This window comes from Mus caroli, unplaced genomic scaffold, assembly GCF_978045245.1.
Source record: "Mus caroli unplaced genomic scaffold, Mus_caroli_1 scaffold_19, whole genome shotgun sequence".
In the NCBI taxonomy this organism is placed as follows: Eukaryota; Metazoa; Chordata; class Mammalia; order Rodentia; family Muridae; genus Mus; species Mus caroli.
Window position 1 is genome coordinate 18035376 of NW_028227274.1, and position 20206 is coordinate 18055581.

The 20206-nt window shown below is 39.5% G+C and overlaps 1 protein-coding gene across 5 annotated transcripts in view; it reads right to left on the reverse strand.

Annotated features, from left to right (window-relative positions):
* Trappc8 (trafficking protein particle complex subunit 8) overlaps window positions 1-20206 on the reverse strand; it is an 82645-nt gene that overhangs the window by 7022 nt on the left and 55417 nt on the right. For all 5 annotated transcript variants that reach the window (XM_029471852.2, XM_021150458.3, XM_021150457.3 and 2 more), the window contains exons 19-26: window positions 18358-18512; window positions 13476-13918; window positions 11688-11835; window positions 9624-9720; window positions 8315-8383; window positions 8157-8215; window positions 4901-5074; window positions 615-716 (exon numbers count right to left, since the gene is read on the reverse strand). In XM_029471852.2, the coding sequence (XP_029327712.1) occupies window positions 615-716; window positions 4901-5074; window positions 8157-8215; window positions 8315-8383; window positions 9624-9720; window positions 11688-11835; window positions 13476-13918; window positions 18358-18512 (1247 nt within the window). The remainder of the gene's footprint in view (window positions 1-614; window positions 717-4900; window positions 5075-8156; window positions 8216-8314; window positions 8384-9623; window positions 9721-11687; window positions 11836-13475; window positions 13919-18357; window positions 18513-20206) is intronic.

Here is a 20206-nt window from a genome sequence, read left to right on the forward strand (position 1 = left end):
CAGGATCCAATACCCTCTGCTTAAGTCTGTAGGCTCTGCACACTGCACATTGGGCACTGTGTGCACATGGCCATACATAGTCTATGAACATCAAGCATGCACATGATACACAGACATACATGCAGGCAACACATTCACCTTTAAAATAAAAACAATACATGTAACTAAGTATCTTTAAATGTATTACTAATATATTCAAGTCATCTAAGACAATATGACTTCTGAATTATACTGAGTAAGGGCTAAAGGTATATAGCTTAGTAGCTAGGTGTAGGCTTATCATTGTGAGGCTCAGGGTTCAATAAAATAAGTAAGTAACACGGAATAAATTTCTACATATGACCTGTCAGGAGAAAAGATATAAACAGGAGCCACAGAAGGATATTTAGACAAACCAGGCATGTGATGCATGCCTCTAACTCCAGCACAGAGGCCAATGCAGAGACTGCACTCTGAGGCCAGCCAGAGCCATGTAACTATATCTTGTCTCAGAACATGGAAGACTGAGTCGGAGGTGATGAGAGGCAAGGCACAGAAAGACCGTGAGCTGAGTGAGGGAAGGATGGCTCACATACGTGAAAACATCACAACGGCCTCCCAGCAACTGCCCTTACCTCTTTCTGAGAGTGTGAAAAGGCTTCTTTCCCAACAGTGCGAACAACAACGTGATGCTGGCCTTCTAAAATAAGCTGCTTGTTATCTTCTACAACGTATGCCTAAAAATGCAACCAACAGAAATGTCACCTCTCATTCACAGCAGAAACCTGAAAAGAAACCATCTCAGCATCTGGTGGAAAGAAGAGAACGACGCCTAGTATTTATCATTCACCGATAATCCCACGGCACCACTCCAACCTTTATTTACCCAGTCCATAAAGGACCATCTGCCCCTCCCTCTCAATCTGTTTGGGTTTTTCTATAACTCAAGTTATCCAAGCACTTCAAAGAGACCAATCTTGAGTATTTTTTCCTTGTTTTCAATAGACTTTCAAGAAACAACTCCAAAGAAGTGTTTAAAATCAAAGGTAGTCACAAACAAAGTTGTCACAGCGTAGGCCTCTTGTGTGTGTGAACATCATGTGTGTGGGTGCCCCAGAGAGCCAGAGCTCCGCATGTACTGTCCCCCTCAGTCACCTCTCTCCGCCCTGTACTACCTGACTTCTGGGATCTGAACTCAGGTCCTATGCCTACATAGCACTTTATCCACTGAGCCACCTCCACAGGCCCCAGAAAGGCTTTCTGAAGGTGATCTCAGTTAGAGACCAAGAAGTGACATATAAACTTCTTTATTCAACTGTCAAAATGCACCGGGCAGTGGTGGCGCACGTCTTTAATCCCAGCACTTGGGAGGCAGAGGCAGGCGGATTTCTGAGTTCGAGGCCAGCCTGGTCTACAGACTGAGTTCCAGGACAGCCAGGGATACACAGAGAAACCCTGTCTCAAAAAAAAAAAAAAAAAAACTGTCAAAATACAGGTGACTATAACTAAATCCGGTGAGTGAAAATGGCCATGCCTTGTCAGACTGTGTAGACCAGGGTGGCCGCAAACCTGTGATTCTGTGCGCTGAGTGCCAGCATTATAGGTATTTACCAGCATGCCCATTTTTTTTTTTTTTTTTTTTTTTTTGGTTTTTCGAGACAGGGTTTCTCTGTATAGCCCTGGCTGTCCTGGAACTCACTTTGTAAACCAGGCTGGCCTCGAACTCAGAAATCCGCCTGCCTCTGCCTCCCGAGTGCTGGGATTAAAGGCATGCGCACCACGCCCGGCTCAGCATGCCCATTTTAATCCATACACTTTCTTTTGGTTTTGGTCACTTTTTCCAAGATAGGGTCTCACTGTTTATCACAGATGGGAATGGAATCTGCTATGTAGCCCAGGCTGGAATCAAACTTAAGCCTTCTGAATATTAGAACTACAGGCACATGGCACCATATCTGGCTACACTGCACATTTTAAAAAGGCTTTCTTTCTACTAATCAGTAATAGAACTCATCTACTTTAAAATCTCTACTTCAACTTTCTCTTGAAGTGACGCTGTTGTAGAGAAACATGTGCCAATGGCTCTGCTTTATGATATACTATATTGCCACATTATACAAAATACAGGATTTATCTGGAGTTTTGCTTTTAAATTTTATTTATTTCTTTTATGTGCATCAGTATTTTGCTAGCATGTATGTCTGTGCGCTGTATGCATGACTGGTACTTGGGGAAGTCAGAAGAGAAAGTTGGATGCCCTGGGACTGGAGAAATAAGCCACCATGTGGTTGCTAGGAATGAAACCTGGGCCCTCTGGAGGAACAGCCCAGCGCTCTTAACTGCGGAGTCATCTCTCCAGGCCTCACTTGTTTTTGTTTTGTTTGTTCCTTCCTTCCTTCCTCCTTTCCTTTCCCTCTTCCTTTCTCCTCCTCCCTCCCTCCCTCTCTCTCTCTCTCTCCTTTTTTTTTTTTTTTTTTTTGGTTTTCTGAGACAGGGTTTCTCTGTATAGCCCTGGCTGTCCTGGAACTCACTCTGTACACCAGGCCGGCCTCGAACTCAGAAATCTGCCTGCTTCTGCCTACCGAGTGCTGGGATTAAAGGTGTGCACCACCACTGCCAGGCTGACTTGCTTATTTTTAATAAGTCAGATTTTTTTTAGATTCAAGAGACTGCATCAGAATGATGCAAGCATCTTAATGCTTGAGTATGTTCCACATCTGTATTCACTGACTTCAGCTTGTCGTGTGGGGGGTCACACTTTTGAGTATTCCTGTTCTAAGGCACAAGACAGCCCACAGCCCACTCAGCCCAGAACTCAGAAGTCAGTCTGTTGAACAGCGGTTGGGTTAACAGGAGTTCACTGACTGAGTCTTGGGACAGTGTATGACATCTTTTACATAGACTTCCAGGCCAACCTGAGTTATATATGGAGACCCTGTCTTAAAACAAAACAAAACAAAACAAAACAAAACAAAACAAAACAAAACAATTTGATGCCCAAGATATGAGTTTGGTGTTGAATAGTGTTTGATTCACAAATTTTCCTGTTCCTATGCATGATATCCCACAATTAAGATGACTTTACAAATGTTCAGTAGCTAGCTAGGTGTGGTAACACACACCTGTAATCCCAGAAGTTGGGAGGTATGGGAAGGATCAGGAGCTAAAGGCCAACCTTGATTATGTAAGATCCTGTGAGAAAAATAAAAACCAAAAACAGAAGGGGATAAGGTACTTTAAATTCTCTTTTAATTTATAGACATTTTCTCAACTCAGTGTAAATGCAGCTCCAGGTACTAACTACCACCAAGCTTTGTATCATAGTCTTTAACACATGTAACCTCTACTTTCCATCAGGATTACATATCTTCCTTTACATGTGACCAATGGGCCATTTTGGGAAAAGTAAAATTTTCTTCTCAACCAAGGTCACCATGGACTTGACAGTTGAGTACAAATTAGAGCATGTATTACTCAAACTCTTACTTTAAGTGCATCAAGGGCCACTCAAGAGCCTATGATTTCAAGCTAATACATAACAATGCACAAGTAGTCTTTTTTTAGACATAAAACACATTCTGCGATTAACATGCACCTTATTTAAGCAGTGTCTCATTTGAGATTCATGCAAAGTCAGCATGTTTACAAAAATATAAACTACTTCTAGTACCAATAAGTAAATAAGGAAAAGAGATAAAAAGGGAGGAAAGGCACACAAAAGATGGAGCACAAATAGCAACAAGTCCAGGAGACTGAGCACCCACAGACTCACAGAGCAACTTCTCTCTTGATAGTGTCTGGAATTGCTCATGACAGAAGAGTTTAATGGTACCTGCTTTCATAGACCTGTATGGCCACAATATTCTTGGTGACACAAAGAAACAATACTAACCAATAGAAGAAAACCATCTGTTCTTATTGAATTCTTTTCTTTAGACAAAAACATTCAAAAAGTCATTGTGGAGCTATTAAGTTATAAAACAGTGGGGCAGTGGTGGCACACGCCTTTAATCCCAGCACTCGGGAGGCAGAGGCAGGCAGATTTCTGAGTTTGAGGCTAGCCTGGTCTACAGAGTGAGTTCCAGGACAGCCAGGGATACACAGAGAAACACTGTCTCAGAAAACCAAAAAAAAAAAAGAGGGGGGGAGGGAGGAAGAAAAAGAAAGAAGGAGGAAGGAAGGGGAAAAGGGAAAGGGAAAGGGAGGAAGGGAGGAAGAGAGAAAGGGAAGAGAGAAAGAGAAAGAGAGAAAGAAGAGAGAAAGAGAGAAAGAGAGAGAGAAAGAGAGAAAAAGAGAAAGAGAGAAAGAGAGAAAGAGAGAGAGAGAGAGAGAGAGAGAGAGAGAGAGAGAGAGAGAAGAGAGAGAGAGAGAGAGAGAGAGAGAAAGAGAAAGAGAGAAAGAGAGAAAGAGAGAAAGAGAGAAAGAGAGAAAGAGAGAAAGAGAGAAAGAGAGAAAGAGAGAAAGAGAGAAAGAGAGAAAGAGAGAAAGAGAGAAAGAGAGAAAGAGAGAAAGAGAGAAAGAGAGAAAGAGAGAAAGAGAGAAAGAGAGAAAGAGAGAAAGAGAGAAAGAAAGAAAGAAAGAAAGAAAGAAAGAAAGAAAGAAAGGAAGGAAGGAAGAAACAGAGAGAAAGAGAGAAACAAACAAAGGCAGGCAGGTTTTTGTAGTAATGTACATCTTTATCCCAGAAAGATTGATTTCTGTAAATTCAAGGCCAGCCTGGTCTATATAACAAATTCTAGGCTGGCTGGCTATCCAGGCTGGGTGTGATGGTATACACCTGTATTTCCAGCACTCACAAAGCTAAAGCAAGAGTACAGAGTTTGAAGCCCACTTGTGCTAGACAGAAAGACCCAGTCTTAAACTGTAAAATGAAAAGAAGCCATAAAGGCCTTAAGCTGGCCTGCTGCCCACAGTGTACCACCTTCCACAGGATGATGATGCTCAGGTCCACCTCACTGCACTTCTCAATCAGCCTCACAGCACCCTCTGTGGCCTGTTTCTCTGAATATGTGGAAAGCTGATCTTGTGTTTTCTTCAACTCTGAGGATAAACTTCGGTAAAAGAAATCTGCACACGGACTTGCTGAACTTATTATCTGTTGAAAGAAAAAAAAAAATCACTTGTCTACTTGTCTACATTAAGTGTTTTAACAAAATGCCCCATCAAAACTTACTGTCACTCACTAATGTAATCTGCCAAAATTCTAAAACTCATATACTCCACAGTTCATTTATTAATTTCTTGTCTGTGCAGCTGAATATGTGAAGGCCATTTAGTGCAAATTACTCAGAAGGTAAGTACTTAAAAAGTGTTACACCAAAACAGTCTACACTCCTTGATTTTCCAAGTATCCAGGGAAGATAAAAACAATACAATTTTATATAACAAAAGTGCTTTTCATTCTATTTAATACCTAGAAACAGATCACTGAATTGCACCAAAACTCATTTTCATTGTTTTTGTTGTTAAATAATTTTGTGCATGAGTATGTTTTGAGGTGTCTGGCTGAATTAAGGAGAAACTTATGAGGATACTATCTAGGAAACATGTAATGAAACAAATAGATAACCGACCAACCACAAAAACATGCATTTTTTTCACCTTCTGATGAACTTTTTTTTCTGGTAAAATATCATCCTCATGGTTTTCTCCTAAATCTATAGTACTTGGTGTTATTTAATCAAATACTTCAAAAAGTTCTTTGTTTCTGCCATCTTCATTGCTCATATATAGTATTATTTAACAACAAATACAATAAAAGTTGCAGCTTTAATGTAATTTAAGGATCCTACTGATACTTCTAGAAATTTGAATTCTTTTAAAATAAAATTAAAAATTGACCCACCAGGTGTGGTGGCATGGGCCAATAATCCCTGCACAGGCAACTTAGCGAGCCCCTTCTAAAAGTGACAAGTGAGCTGGGATGTAGCTCAGTGGCAGAATGCTTTCTTATCATAGGAATGCCCTGGGTTCAACCCCACAATCACATACAAAACAAAAACAAAAATAAGAAAGAAAAACAAAGGAAAAGAAATGAGAAAAGGATGTAGGTGTGAACCTGAAATAGTGCTAATTCTTTGGTTTTTTTTTTTTTTGGTTTTTCGAGACAGGGTTTCTCTGTGTAGCCCTGGCTGTCCTGGCACTCACTTTGTAGACCAGGCTGGCCTCGAACTCAGAAATCCGCCTGCCTCTGCCTCCCGAGTGCTGGGATTAAAGGCGTGCGCCACCACGCCCGGCTAATAGTGCTAATTCTAACATTTGAAGTCACACATGCTCTGTAATGATTGGGCCTTTGTAGCTTTGAGACATTCATTCCTTAAACATCTGCTTTCCCAAATATTGTCACAGAAGTCGAGTCACATGAAAGCTCCAATCAGAGAAATGCAATACTTTAGACTTGTACGGAACTGTTAAAGAGCATAAAGAAGTAATTTCATAAACAGCACTGTCATTCAGGATGCCAGTGTGGCTCAGTAGTCGACCTCTCCAGATGATAGTGGGGCTGGTTAAAAATGCATAGGACAGGAAGATGGTTCAATAGTAAAAGATGACCTGAAGTGGAGCTCTAGAGCCCAGCAGAAAGTGACCCTTAATAGAAAAGTGAAGGTCCAGAAAGGAGCAGTCCAAAACTTGTAGGCCAGACAGTCTGGGAACATGGAGTGCAGCAGACACAAGGGAGAGAGCCCGTCTCAACACAGGGAAAGAGAACTGACTCCAGAAAGTGGTGCTCTCTCTTAGCTCCACACACCCACCATGCCACACACATGCACACAAGCAATGTATGTGATCACACACAGAACTAAATTAGTTTGAACAAAATGTTAATGCATTTTGTCCAAACTAGGGGCATACCTCAGTTGGTAGAGTGAGAGCCTATAATACCCAAAGCTCTGGGTTCAACCTCCAGCTCTCCATGGAAAGCCAGACAGGGTAACATAGGGCTGCAACCCCACCAGGCATGGTCACATAGGTGTGGTTGTTTGAATATGCATGGTCCAGAGAGTGGCATTATTAGAAGATGTGGCCTTGTTAGAGAAGTGTGGGGGGTGGGGGTGGGGTGAGTAAAAGCAGGAGTAGGCTTTGAGAGACCTTTCTCCTAGCTGCCTGGAAGCCAGTCTTCTCATGTTTGCCTCTGGAACATGACTCTCAGCTCCTCCAGCACCAGGCCTGCCTAGATGCTGCCATGCTCCCACCTTGATGACAATGGACTGAACCTTTAAACCTGTTAAGCCAGCTCAAATTAAATGTTGTCCCCTGTAAGAGTTGTCTTGGTCATGGTGTCTCTTCACAGCAATGAGACCCTAACTAATAAATATAGGGATGCAATGGTGACATAAGTCTGCATTCCCAGCACTCAGAAAGTAGAGACTTGCAGATGACAAGTGCAAGGTCATCCTTGACTACATCAGGAGTTTGAAGCCAGGCTGAACTACAGGATACTGTGTCTTCAAGAAAAATTTCAAAAATCATATTCTCAAACTCTACTGCAGATCATAATGGAGCTTCACAAGTAGAGAAGAACAGCCTGTATCCTAAAAACAAGTCTCTACATCTTGATACTCAAACCTAAGTTCTAAAGACGGAGCTACTACAGCTCTCTCTCAGGAACGGAAAACCACACAGAACCTGAGCTTCCACCACGGTCCTGATAGCGTAACGGCATCGTAACAAGATTCACAATGCGTACTTAACACTGAAGAGCACTGCTCCAGGTGACTCATATATATGTTCAAGTGTTATGGAAACTTTCCAATTCTAAGACAGCCTATGCATCCAATGCTTCTAGGTCTTGGAACCATGTGATATGCCCAAAATTGAAGGTGACAGCATGAGAAAAGAATCTGAAGCTGACTTAGAAACGAGGGTTCTAGGCAATAAGCTGTACTATGACCCCTTTCCTAAACACAACAGCTTCCTCAAGTAACTACAATTTTTCTATGATCTCAATTACTGTTCTTATTGGATATTTTCAAAAGAAGTAAGCTTTAAGTAAAGTGGTGTAGTTCATCCATGTAGCATGCTTGGATTATCTCACAGATAAAAGGTGGGTATAAAACTTAATAAGGTTCAGATACTCACTTTTCAGAGATAGCTATTAGTGATGTTACAGTTTTTTCAAATTAGATACCTGAAAACTAAGATTTTCATATCAAATATTACTGTGCATCATTTCATACCTGTTCATTTCCAAAGATGATATCTGCAAAAGTGTATTTTTCTGAGGACTGTATACCACCTTAAAAAAACACACACACACATGAAAACAAATTAATCACATCACTGCTATAAGATATAAATGGACATTTAGGAAAGTGCGAGAGTAAAACAACTTTACCTTCTTTTTGTTTACATCTTACTGCCTTGAAGCAAAACTTTCCCTTCTCCCTACTGGCAAGCTTGGCATCTGGGAATAAAAATGTTTCTCAGGTTACATGTGCAAAGTCCAATTCATTATTCAGACTTCCCTGGTCATAACAAAAAGCAATTAATAATTATAAAAATGGTTTCATTTGGCTGGGTATAGAGATGTATGCCTTTAATCTTAGTACTCAAGAAGCAGAAATAGGCGGATCTCTGAGTTTGAGGCTACCCTACTCTACACGGTAAGTTCAAGGGATAGCCAAGACTACACAGAGAGACTTGTCTCAAAAAAAAAAAAAAAGATATTAACCGCTTGAAAGGTTAAAATTCAGAATCTTCGAATATATAAGCATATGTGACTCTGACTCTCTGTGTGTATGTTTGACATTTGACATTCTAAGCAAAAAGTTCAAAAGGTTAGAACTTGGGGTCCTAGGGGCCCGCAATCTGACCACTAGACCATATCCTTTAGCATTTTTCAGTCATTTCCTTTTGATATTTCCCCACATCTATAACTTATACAAATTATGTAATAATTTAATAATAAATGATTTATAAAAACTATAATATATATTATTATATTTGTCATGGTGTATTTTCCACCACTGTATCTGGCCTTTAAACATGTTCTTATAGGGCCAGAGAGCTGTCTCAATGGTTAAAGGTGCCTGCTACCAAGCCTGATGACCTGAGTCTAATACTGGCATCCCACATGGTGGAAGGAGACTACCTGACCCCTTACGTCATCCTTTGACCTCCACATGTGTGCTGTGGAAAATGCATGTGCACATAAGCACAGACACAAACACAAAAATAAGTATAAAAAAATTAAATGCTAATGTATTTTACCAGCCATGAAAGTCTGTATGAGTGGCAACATAATTTACACTATAGCCACAACAATTTTTCTGCAGTAAACATGAGATTTTCCCATCTGTTCAATTAACTCCTGCTCTTCACACGTGAGATGCCCCCACGGCTAGTGTGTTTGAACAAGTGGTCCACAGCTAGTAGTGCCTTGCTGGTGGAAGAGGTCACTGAGAGACGGGGCCTTGAGGGCTTATGCCTAGCCCCACTTCCTATCTATTCTCTCCGTTCCCTGAGGGTAGAGGCAATGTGAGCAACTGCCATGCCCCTGCCCACATGCCTGCTCTGAAAGGATGACTATAGCCCTTCACACTGTAGACAAAACAAACCCTTCCTCCCTTAAGTTGCTCCTTCACATATTGGGTCACAGCAACTGACACAGTTACTAATAAAACCCAGAGGCTCAAGGTACAGACCTTTGTTTTCGGAGATATTCACGGATTTGTGGAGCTGCCAGTGCTTGCTACTGCTTGACACCTGCACCATGTGGAACTCCTTAACCCCCGCTTCACTCTGTCAGAAAGACACACAAAAGTCACTCAAGGGTAAGAGCACAGAGTTAAAATACTCCAATCAGATGCTACTCAAATCACTCAAAAGTAACATTAGAGTGCAGGGACAGAGTTCAATGGTACAGAACTTGCTTCACGTATAAGGCCCCCATTTAATCCAGTACAGGAAAAAAGGGGGGTGGGGGAGGAGCAAACCCCTTAGGCTTAGGGGCTGGGGAGATGGATCAATGATCAAGAGCTCTGCTGAGCTTCCAAAAGACCTAGAGTCAGTTCCCAGCACCCAAATGGCAGCTTACAATAACCTATAGTTACATTTCCAGAGAATCCAGCCTCTGGCCACTGGGCACACATGCTGTACACTTACATACAAGCAGGCGAAACATTCATACACATAAAATAAAAACAAATCTTCAGAAGTAAATGTATTAAATGTAGCATGTATTTGAAATAATTCAACAGTATTTATTTCAGAAAGTTATTCAAATGCCTATCTAACATCTTTAGAGAAAGTAACATTACCCCCAAGAAACATATTAGCTACAATTCAAATCTACACATAATGTTATTAGAATCTACTAGTTTCTAGTAGTACTTAATAATCAAACTTATTTGAAAGCTAGGTATGGAGTTGATATCTAAATCCCAACACTTGGCAGGCTGGAGCTTTTAAAAAGACTACTGTTTATACTACTACTACACCTCAAGTTTCAGGTTTCCCTGGGTATGAGACCCTCACTCAAAGGAGAAAAAAATAGTTCTGTTGTGGACTTTAAATTAAAACTCTGACCTTTACTGAGTGAGGTGACAGTTCACAGCTGGCCCAGCATTCGTGAGGCCTTATGTGCAATCCCTGTCATCCTATAAACCAGACTTGGTAGCCCACGCCCATCATCTCAGTGCTCAGGAAGCGGAAGCAGGGGCTACAGACTCAGTTTGAGACCAGATATCTAACAAAAAAGGTATGACATTTTCTTTTATTTCTCAGGCCTTTTCTCCTGAAATATCTCATCCTCATTAAGGTGAAAAACAAACTACCAAACAAGCAATTATGCCTATAATTCTGGCACTAAGGAGGTCGACGAGTTCAGTTATTTACATTAAAACCCAGTGATATAATATAGAAGGAAGAAGGAAGAGAGGGAGGTTGGAGTCACAGAGACAACAAAACCTAGCAAACCAGCGTGTAGCTTTGTGTGTGTGTGTGTGTGTGTGTGTGTGTGTGTGTGTGTGTGTGTTGGTTTTTCAAAACAGGATTTCTGTGTAGCCTTGACTGTCCTGGAACTCTGTAGACCAGGCTGGCCTTGAACTCGCAAAGATCCCCCTGCTCCTACCTCCCAGGTATTAAAGGAATGTGCTGCCACCACCCAGCTAATGTATATATTTTTTATGTTTTCCTAAATGAGAGATAATCTTACACTAGAAATTATCAACATTTTCTTACTCAAATAATGAGCATAATCTCATAAAAATTACCAATATTTCAACAAAATAAATCTCACTGTTTCTTAAGAAGTGGTTTTACAGATTTATGAAAGTAAAAGCAAGTGTGGCAGACTTAATAGCATTTGGTAAGTATCTGAACTGACCCGCTCGAGGCTCGATAAGCTTTACAATCACATCTTTTTGATATTTAGAATACAGACAGAACTGTCTAAAGGGAATGGACTGTCAGAACACAGGAGCACAGGATTATTAATTTGGAAAATGAAATCCACACAGATCCACATATGCTTCATTACCTGAGACTCTATCACTGAACACTACACCTGACATCAATGTACCATACTATTACCAGCAGATCCTTTCACAAAATCAAAGCCATCAGAGAATTTTAAGATGTGCTCAAACTAGTCCATATGTACAGTTCTAAATTCATACTTATGTCAAACTGTGGAGAAAAAAAATTTACTAAACCCTAAATATTTCTAAATAGACTTTAAAACAAAATTCATGTTTAAAATAACTTACAGTATTAGTATTTTCTACATCCACGAAGACTAGCATATTGCCGCCCCTGCCTTCTTCATCTTCAAGTGAATTACTTCTGCAGACAGTCGCTCGCACATTCAAAGACCGGCTAGTACAAATAACTGCAGTGTGTCTTAATATTCTGTGTCTGAAGATTAAAAACACAAGCAAACTGAATCTAAGATTCTCTCCTTATGTTACAAATCTCTAATTTTAAATAAAGACCAGAAACACTGGAACTTCCAGGATTCCATATAATCAGAAAAACAAAGAATACAATGAGGTAAAACTATAGTTAGACTTAAGTTCAGTTTAGCTGTTTATTCTCAATTTGGAAGGAAACTCATAGTATTTCTGGCTCTAGGCTTTTCCCAGCTGGTCAAATTCAACCACGTCATAGTGAAAATAACCTTCACGTAGCAACAATTCCATCTCTCTTAAAAGCGGTCCCAAACATGTTCCAGAAGTGTGGTAGTACATGCCATTAAACTAGGCAAAGTTAGGAAGATCTCTAATGTTTGAGGCCAATCTGAGTTCCTGGCTAGTGAGATCCTGTCTCAAAATAAATATATAGGTCTCAAAGTTAAAAATACCAAACCAAACCACAACATTTTTTTAAAAATGTGTGTGTGTGTGTGTGCCACATGTGTATATATGAGTACCCACAGAGGACAGAAGGCGGCACCAGATCACCTAGAACTGGATTGCACAGTTGTGAGACACCCAATTAGATGCTGAGAACCAAAGATGAGTCCTCTAGAAGAACATCAAGAGCTCTTAGCCACCGAGGCACATCATCTCCCCAGGTTTCAAACCTCAAATTTTAACTTGGTATTCAGAGCTGTACATTTCAAATATAATGTTTTGTTTTTTTGCCAAAGTCAGGGCGGTCTATAGTCCTGCTCTTGCCTCCCCTCTGATTACAGGCCCATACTACCACTCTAAACCCTATGACTTCTTTCCCACGATTTAGTTCCTGTTCTCTAACTGGTGAACTGTTGTGCATAGACACAGCTGATTCCTATCCACTTAGTATTCATGCTGTGAAATCTCTCCTGCCCTCTGAAGCTCCTTTCACTACCACAGCACTAAAGTTTCTCTGGCCAGAGAACTTGGCCTGTGTCTATCCTCTTAAGGAGAATTCACATTACTAAGAACATAAAATGTACAATCACTTCAAGTATTTTCCTGTTTTTGTCCTTATACTATGTTACAACATTTAGATATTCTACAGAGTAAAAAATGTTAATTTTATAAAGATGATAATAGCATTAGAATTCTGCTGTGCAACATGTAGGCCTGATGTTGATCAGTGAGGCTGCATTCTTTAAGTGATTGGAGTACATTGTACGCCACTGTACATATATTTCTCATATGTGCCAAAAATCACATTCTTACAAAAGGACAGTTGTATGGAAGGGAGCTTCATATACAAATGGCACAGACTTAATCTATCAAAGAATCAGTAAGCTTATAAACTAAGAACACCTAAAAATGTTGGGTTCTATATTCATTTTCTGCATTAAAAATTTTCACGTAGTTACATTTTCTACATTGTTACCTACCTAGAATTAAGTTATAATTATATATTAAGTTTATATATAAATATATATTAAGTTTAGATATAGACATCACGCATAATTCAGAAGATGGTTACTTTCTAGTAATCAATGATATATAACATGTACCAAATATATAATAATTATAACAAGTGTCAAATATTCACTCTCATTTGCATATTAAGTATTAAGTAAGGATCTTACACTTTAAAAGTTTTAAATTACCCACCGTTTTTTAGGCTGCTTTTTAACACTTTCATAGTAAAATAAAAAGTTAATTTCATGGACACCCTCTTCATCTGGCCCACGAAGCCACATTGGCAGCTGGATGGAAGCTCCGGGAAGCAGCACGGAGTCAGGAAGGGGGACAGGAATGGCCTCCAGCTGCTGTCCAGTGCCAGTTCCAAAGTCCATAGATGATGCTGTTGACACAAGTGCTGTCCCCAAGGAGGGGGAAGCTGTTACAACCGTCTTATAGGCACTGCAGTTCTCAGATGCAGAGGGGCTCAGCGGTGTTAGAGCAGCAGTATTGCCACCAAAAGTGAAGAACTCTGGACGTTTAGACACAACTTTCAGTCCAGTCAGAGGACATTTGCTGACATTGACAAACTCTACATATGCTTTTCGGATTTCTCCACAGAGGAGCCCTGTAGGAAAATGTATAAAGAACACCTGCATTGGAGGGAAAAAATATTATTACACTGTTAAAAATTCTGAGCCTCTAATGAGCAACACTGTAAGAGACTGTATTTCTTTACTAAAAGAAAGTTATTTCATAACTCTCCTTTGGGTCAAGCATATAGTGTTATTTTGCTACTCAGATTTTAAATTCTGAATTTCAAATACAAGAACAAGATGACTTGTCAAACAGGCATGACTGTGTATATATGGACAAGTAAGAAGCTATTTAAAATGGCTGTAAAAACTAGATAAAACTTAGACTTACAACCTTTATCACTGTCAGGTTAAAAGTAGCTAACTGCAACAGTACACACCCATGGCTCACTAGAGAACCATGGATCCACATCCACAGCTCAGGCTGTTAGTAACTCAATGGGGCAACATCAGATCTAACAAAGGGGGAGTTTTCAACCTGTGAATAAAAGCTAGGCATATTCAAACTATTCAACAACCATCTTTAGAGTCATACACTGAACAGAAATGCTAAGAAATTACAACTAGAAACTTAATGACTTCTCAGTGATTTAGCACACATATGACAAACAGAAACTCTCAGAAAACCTCAGCACTTACAAAAGGACTCTGACAACCCCAAGTACATATAAATGGTCAACCCAAACACTAGGAACTTCTATGTAGAGTAAGAAGCCACCCCTACACCCTGCCCAGAATGCAGCTAGTAGTTCCAAATGCACAGGCAGTTGCAAACACAGAACGGATATGAATTTAAAGGCCACTAAGTTCCACAAAGTTTAAGCCAATGACAGTAGAACGCAGTGAATCAGGCTTTCTATGGTTAGACGCTTAGGAGTGGGACTGAGAAACTCTGTCTTTAACCATTGTCATGCGAGACATACTTGCTCAACCTCTACACCTGAAGCTTAGGAAACATCAAGGAAGAGGGCATAGGAAGAGACCAGGGCGTCTGCTATTAATGTTTTCTATATATGACAAGGAAAACAGACCCATCGACTTCCAACAATACGGTTGCCAGAACAAGACCAGTATAATGCGATCATCAGCTGATGAGAAATTGCTGATAGGGGAAATTCCACATGGTCACACCCCAGATGAAGAGCTACAGATGCCAATGCCCAATAAGAAACAAGCTCTCACCAGGCAGTGGTGGCACATGCCTTTAATCCCAGCACTTGGGAGGCAGAGGCAGGTGGATTTCTGAGTTTGAGGACATCCTGGTCTACAGAGTGAGTTCCAGGACAGCCAGGGATACACAGAGAAACCTTGTCTCAAAACAAACAAACAAACAAACAAAAATAGGCCACACAATCCCAAGTAGTCAGTCTGGACACATCCATATGAGCAAAGCCGAATGACTCAGGTTTACACAGATACATGCATGCACCACAATAATTTAAAAAGAAATTGGGAGGGAGGACATAGAAGGAATTAGAAGGAAATGAAGAGATGTAGATGTGGGGCTCGTGTATAAAGTTCTCAAAAAAGGCAAAATTATTAAATAAAGAAATACAAAAGAGTTATACTCTTCTCAACTTTTGAATTTTTGTAACAGGTTTTCTCTGTGTAGCCTTGGCTATCCTAGAACTTGCTCTGTAGACCAGGCTGGCCTTGAACTCAGCAGTTTGCCTGCTTCTGTCTTCTGAGTGCTGGAATTAAAGGTGTGCACCACTACCACCTGGCTAGTTATATTTTTAACAGTTTTTTTTTTTTTTAAAGATATGAGTACACTGTAACTGTCTTCAGACACACCAGAAGAGGACACCAGACCCCATTACAGATGGTTGTGAGCCACCCTGTGGGTGCTGGGAATTGAACTCAGGACCTCTGGAAGAGCAGTCAGTGCTCTTAACTGCTGCGCCATCTCTCCAGCCCCTCTAACAGCTTTAATAACTAAAGAACATTTCAATTCTATGGCTTAACAAGAACTGTTTACTAGTAGAAGTATGTTTTGGTGACCTGTACTAATTTATTTTGAGAACTTACTATAGTGATCAGAATGACTGCTTTTGAAAGTAAGTCCTCATAAATTCTTAACTGTGTAATTCCAGACAAACATCTATGACCTATGACTTTAAACTATAAAAGAGAGCAGACCTAACATGACATTTAAACTCTAATCTGTCTCAATTCATCTCTAGGCACTAATCTTACCTACAGCTATAGAGAATTAATGGATTATCATTGTAAGAACTTGACAGGCTGGAATACAGATTGGGAGATTAGGAGATCAGGCTTGCCATACTAAGCACACACACAGAGAGAAATAAGGAAATACTACTGAATCAAACAGGCAGCACCCAATGACAAGTAAACAGCCACATATGGTGGCCCATGTCTTTAATTCCAACACTCAAACGGCAGAAGCAGGCTGATTTCTGGCCATCTTGGTTTATATATCAAGGTTTCATGGCTACATAGTAAGACCCTATCTCAACAAACAACAAAAACTAAATAAATAAGAATTTAAAAAATGTTTTCAGAGTATTAGTAAATAGCACAATGACCATTCTACTGAGAGTTCTGGGACTAGAAAAAACTTTGGTCATACTACCTTGACATTCATGTAAACATACTCCTTCAATTTAGAACACACAAATTGTTGCTTCTTTGTTCTATACTGACTTTTCTAGTCAAAACTTTTCAGTTAAATTTTATTGATTGATTGATTGATTGATGCGGGAGTACACTCTGCCATTGACAGGCAGGCTTAAAAAACCATGCACTTTATAGACAGAGGTGGGAAGACCAGCAGTCCCAGAATCCACAAACAGGCGGTGAGACATCGAGCAGATGAAGGTATTCTTAGCTGGAGCTCTACTCTCAAACGCACATGGCAGGAAAGAAATAACTGTTAGTCTTCTGACTTCACACACACATACACACACACACACACACACACACACTCTAGTACATGCATCCATACACGCATGCAAAATGACAGGAAGGAAAACAACAGTAAATGGAAAGAATAAATGTTTTAAAGTATACACACATTAGGTAAGTAAGACCTAGCTGGCTGAATGGCAGAACGCATGCCTAGCACATGTGAGGTTCTGGGTTTGAACCCCAGCACCACAATCAACCAACCAATCAAATTTAACTGAAAAGTTTGACTAGAAGAATAAGTATAGAACAAAGAAACAATAAATAAACAGCTATATATGACTTTAAATAAGTAAAAGCTCTCAACATGGACAAGGAAACCAAATAAAGTTAAAATATGCATAAAATGGCACTTGGGCATGTATCCTTTTTTTCTTTTTCCCATTAAATTTTGCCCCTTTGCTTTTATATTCATTAGATCTGAGAATACATGCAGCTCAACAATGGTCTCCCCTCAATACACACCAGTACCACCACCCAATCATAAGACTTGATGCCATTTATAACTAACTACTAATATTTACAATCACAAGGTCTAAAAACATAAACACCATTTTGGATCACATTACAGGCACCCTTTGAAGAAAGGTGGTCATACCTACTAACTTCCCTACTAGGGAAACTGGAATCTAGTACACGCAGTGTGGGGTCTTACTATGGCATTTATCAACAAAGCTTTCCTTGATTCTCCCATCTCTGCCCCCATTCCCTGACATAGCCCTTCCTTTTACATGCCACACCCTATTGCCTTCCTCTTCTCGTGGTCTCCTCACTAGTGGCATAGCCTGCAGACCCATTCCTCTCTACTCATCTATCCATATAGGTACTAGAGTTCCCTGTCTGCCTTACTCTTCAGATATTCTATAAGCATTCACTCACTTATTTTTTCATAAATTGCAAAGGGGTCAGGGAGTCTAAAAACCAAAGTGCTGAGTTACAAATATTTCCCAACTTCTAATAATATTTTGAAGATTACAGTTTAGAGTATGACTGTGATGGAATGCCAGTTTTCACGCAGTCTGACCCTTGTCAATAAGATCTATTTAGCTAGCTTAACAATAGTTTAAAAGTGTGATTCAGGGCTGGAGAGATGGTTTAGAAGTTAAAAGCACTAACTGTTCTTCCAGAGATCCTGAGTTCAATTCCCAGCAATCATGTGGTGGCTCACAACCATGTGTAATGGGATCTGATATCCACTTCTAGTGTGTCTGAAGAGAGTGACAGTATTCTCACATAGATAGATAGATAGATAGATAGATAGATAGATAGATAGATAGATAGATAGATAATAAATCTTTTACAAAAAGTGCAATTCAAATCCCAGCAATTCAGGATGCAGAGGCAGGTGGGATCTCTGTAAGTTCAAGGTCATCTAGGACTACATAGAGAGTCTCAAAACAAAACAAGAAACTACCACTACCACTGCTACCACCACCACAACCACCACCACTACCAAGATGTTATCAAGAGCAAATGTAGTATCAACAACCTCAGCCTAAAATTACATTCTGTGAAACATCATCTGGCTCTGTAATTGTTTGGCCCTGACATGGAAAGAAGTGTGATACCTCCAGCAGCGGCATCTCCTCTGTGACTATAGGATCTAAACGTCGGTCAGGACCGTACTTTACAGACGTCTTCTCTTCCTTTGTATTGTTAAGTCGAGGGCCTTGAATTTCTAAATCCTGTCTCCCTCGTACTGACATACTCAGAGAATGTTTTCCTGCAATTAAAAAAAAATCAATACCCTAAAATGATATGATAGGTTTGAAGATTTAAGTTAACTTGACTATATACATACTATAGGTTTTCATAAGTACCAGAAAAATTCCAAGCAATTGCTGAGTAACACACATAATCAAAGTAGTAAGTCTACTTTAATTCCATGTTTAATATCATCTATGGTATGCTATTCAATGTCTCACTGCCTTGGATTTACTAGTGTTACCTAAAAGCTACTTATCATTGAACAGAAGTCTTTAAAACCAGCATCTTATAAACCATAATCCTTATTCACAAAAAAGACCCAAGAACAACTTTTTTGGACTGAATGTGGATATTAGCCTTGAGAAAATATTAAATTAATACATAATGCCAGTCAGCTTTTAACTTTGATTCATATCAAATATGGCACTAATCTGATTACGTATAACTCACATCTCAAAAGGCTGAACAATGAAAATTATAATACAGATAGTTTTCTTTTAACTTCTTCAGTATCTATGTGGGGTTTCATCAAAGGCTTCATAAAGTACTCACAGGCATGTAAGGGCTAGGGTAAGTGCTTGAGCCATCTTCCTGAAGGCTACTCAGGGCCTTTGACTGCAAAGGTCCAGATTAGGTATATAATGTAGTGGCCCTATGAACATTCTGAATGAGAAGAATCTACATAATGTGTCATGAAAACCCTGTTTATATGATGGGACTTAGTTTAATGTTAACTGAAGGTCATAAATTATAACCTCTAATATATCTGTTTTAGCTCTCTAATTCTTAGCTATATTTTATAGACTACCATAATTCTGTGGTATTCAATTAAGAGTTAAGTACCAGTGAGAAAAGAAAGTAAAACAATTCTCAATACACACTCACACTGCTTTAAAAACATAATTGCAAGACTACTTCCAAATGACCTGTCTAACAATTATCAAAACAGGGAGCAAAAATACAGTACTAAAGCTCAGAAGACCATATTCAAATATTTTGCACTTGTGTTTGCAGTTCTTTTGTTCCTATTGATTCATTCTTTCTATTGAAGTCTCTCTTACATCCAAATGGAAATGTTAGTTCCAAGTGCAAAGGTCAGAGGGTATCCAGGACAGACCTACTGTTAGCAGTCAGCTTTTATGAATGTAAAGTTCACACACAGCAATGCCAGTCAATTTTAGTTTTTGGTTTTTTTTTTAAGATTTGTTTGTTTATTTTATATATATGAGTGCACTGTAGCTGTCTTCAGACACACCAGATGGGCATCAGATCCCATTACAGATGGTTGTGAGTGACTACGTGGCTGCTGGGAATTGAACTTAGGACCTCTGGAAGAGCAGTCAGTGCTCTTAACTGCGGAGCCATCTCTCCAGTCTCAGTTTTAATTTGTTTTAAGATCTATCTACTAACTCTGGGAACTACAGCATTTTCTTGCAAACTCCCTTCTCAGCATCTTTGCAACCTAACCTCAGACTATATATTAATTATAAGGTAATATTAGGATCTTGTAGAGTTCTCTATGTTAAAACAAACAAACAAACAAACAAACACCCACCAAGCCATGTTAAATAAAGTACATGTATCTTTATAGTTTTCTTCAAAATTTGTATATAATACTATTTAGGGACCCAAGAATATTAACTTAAAACTAACTGCTCTTTTAATATTTCAAGTGACTTCTGTTCCTGTTGTGTTTGGGTTTTGTCTTTA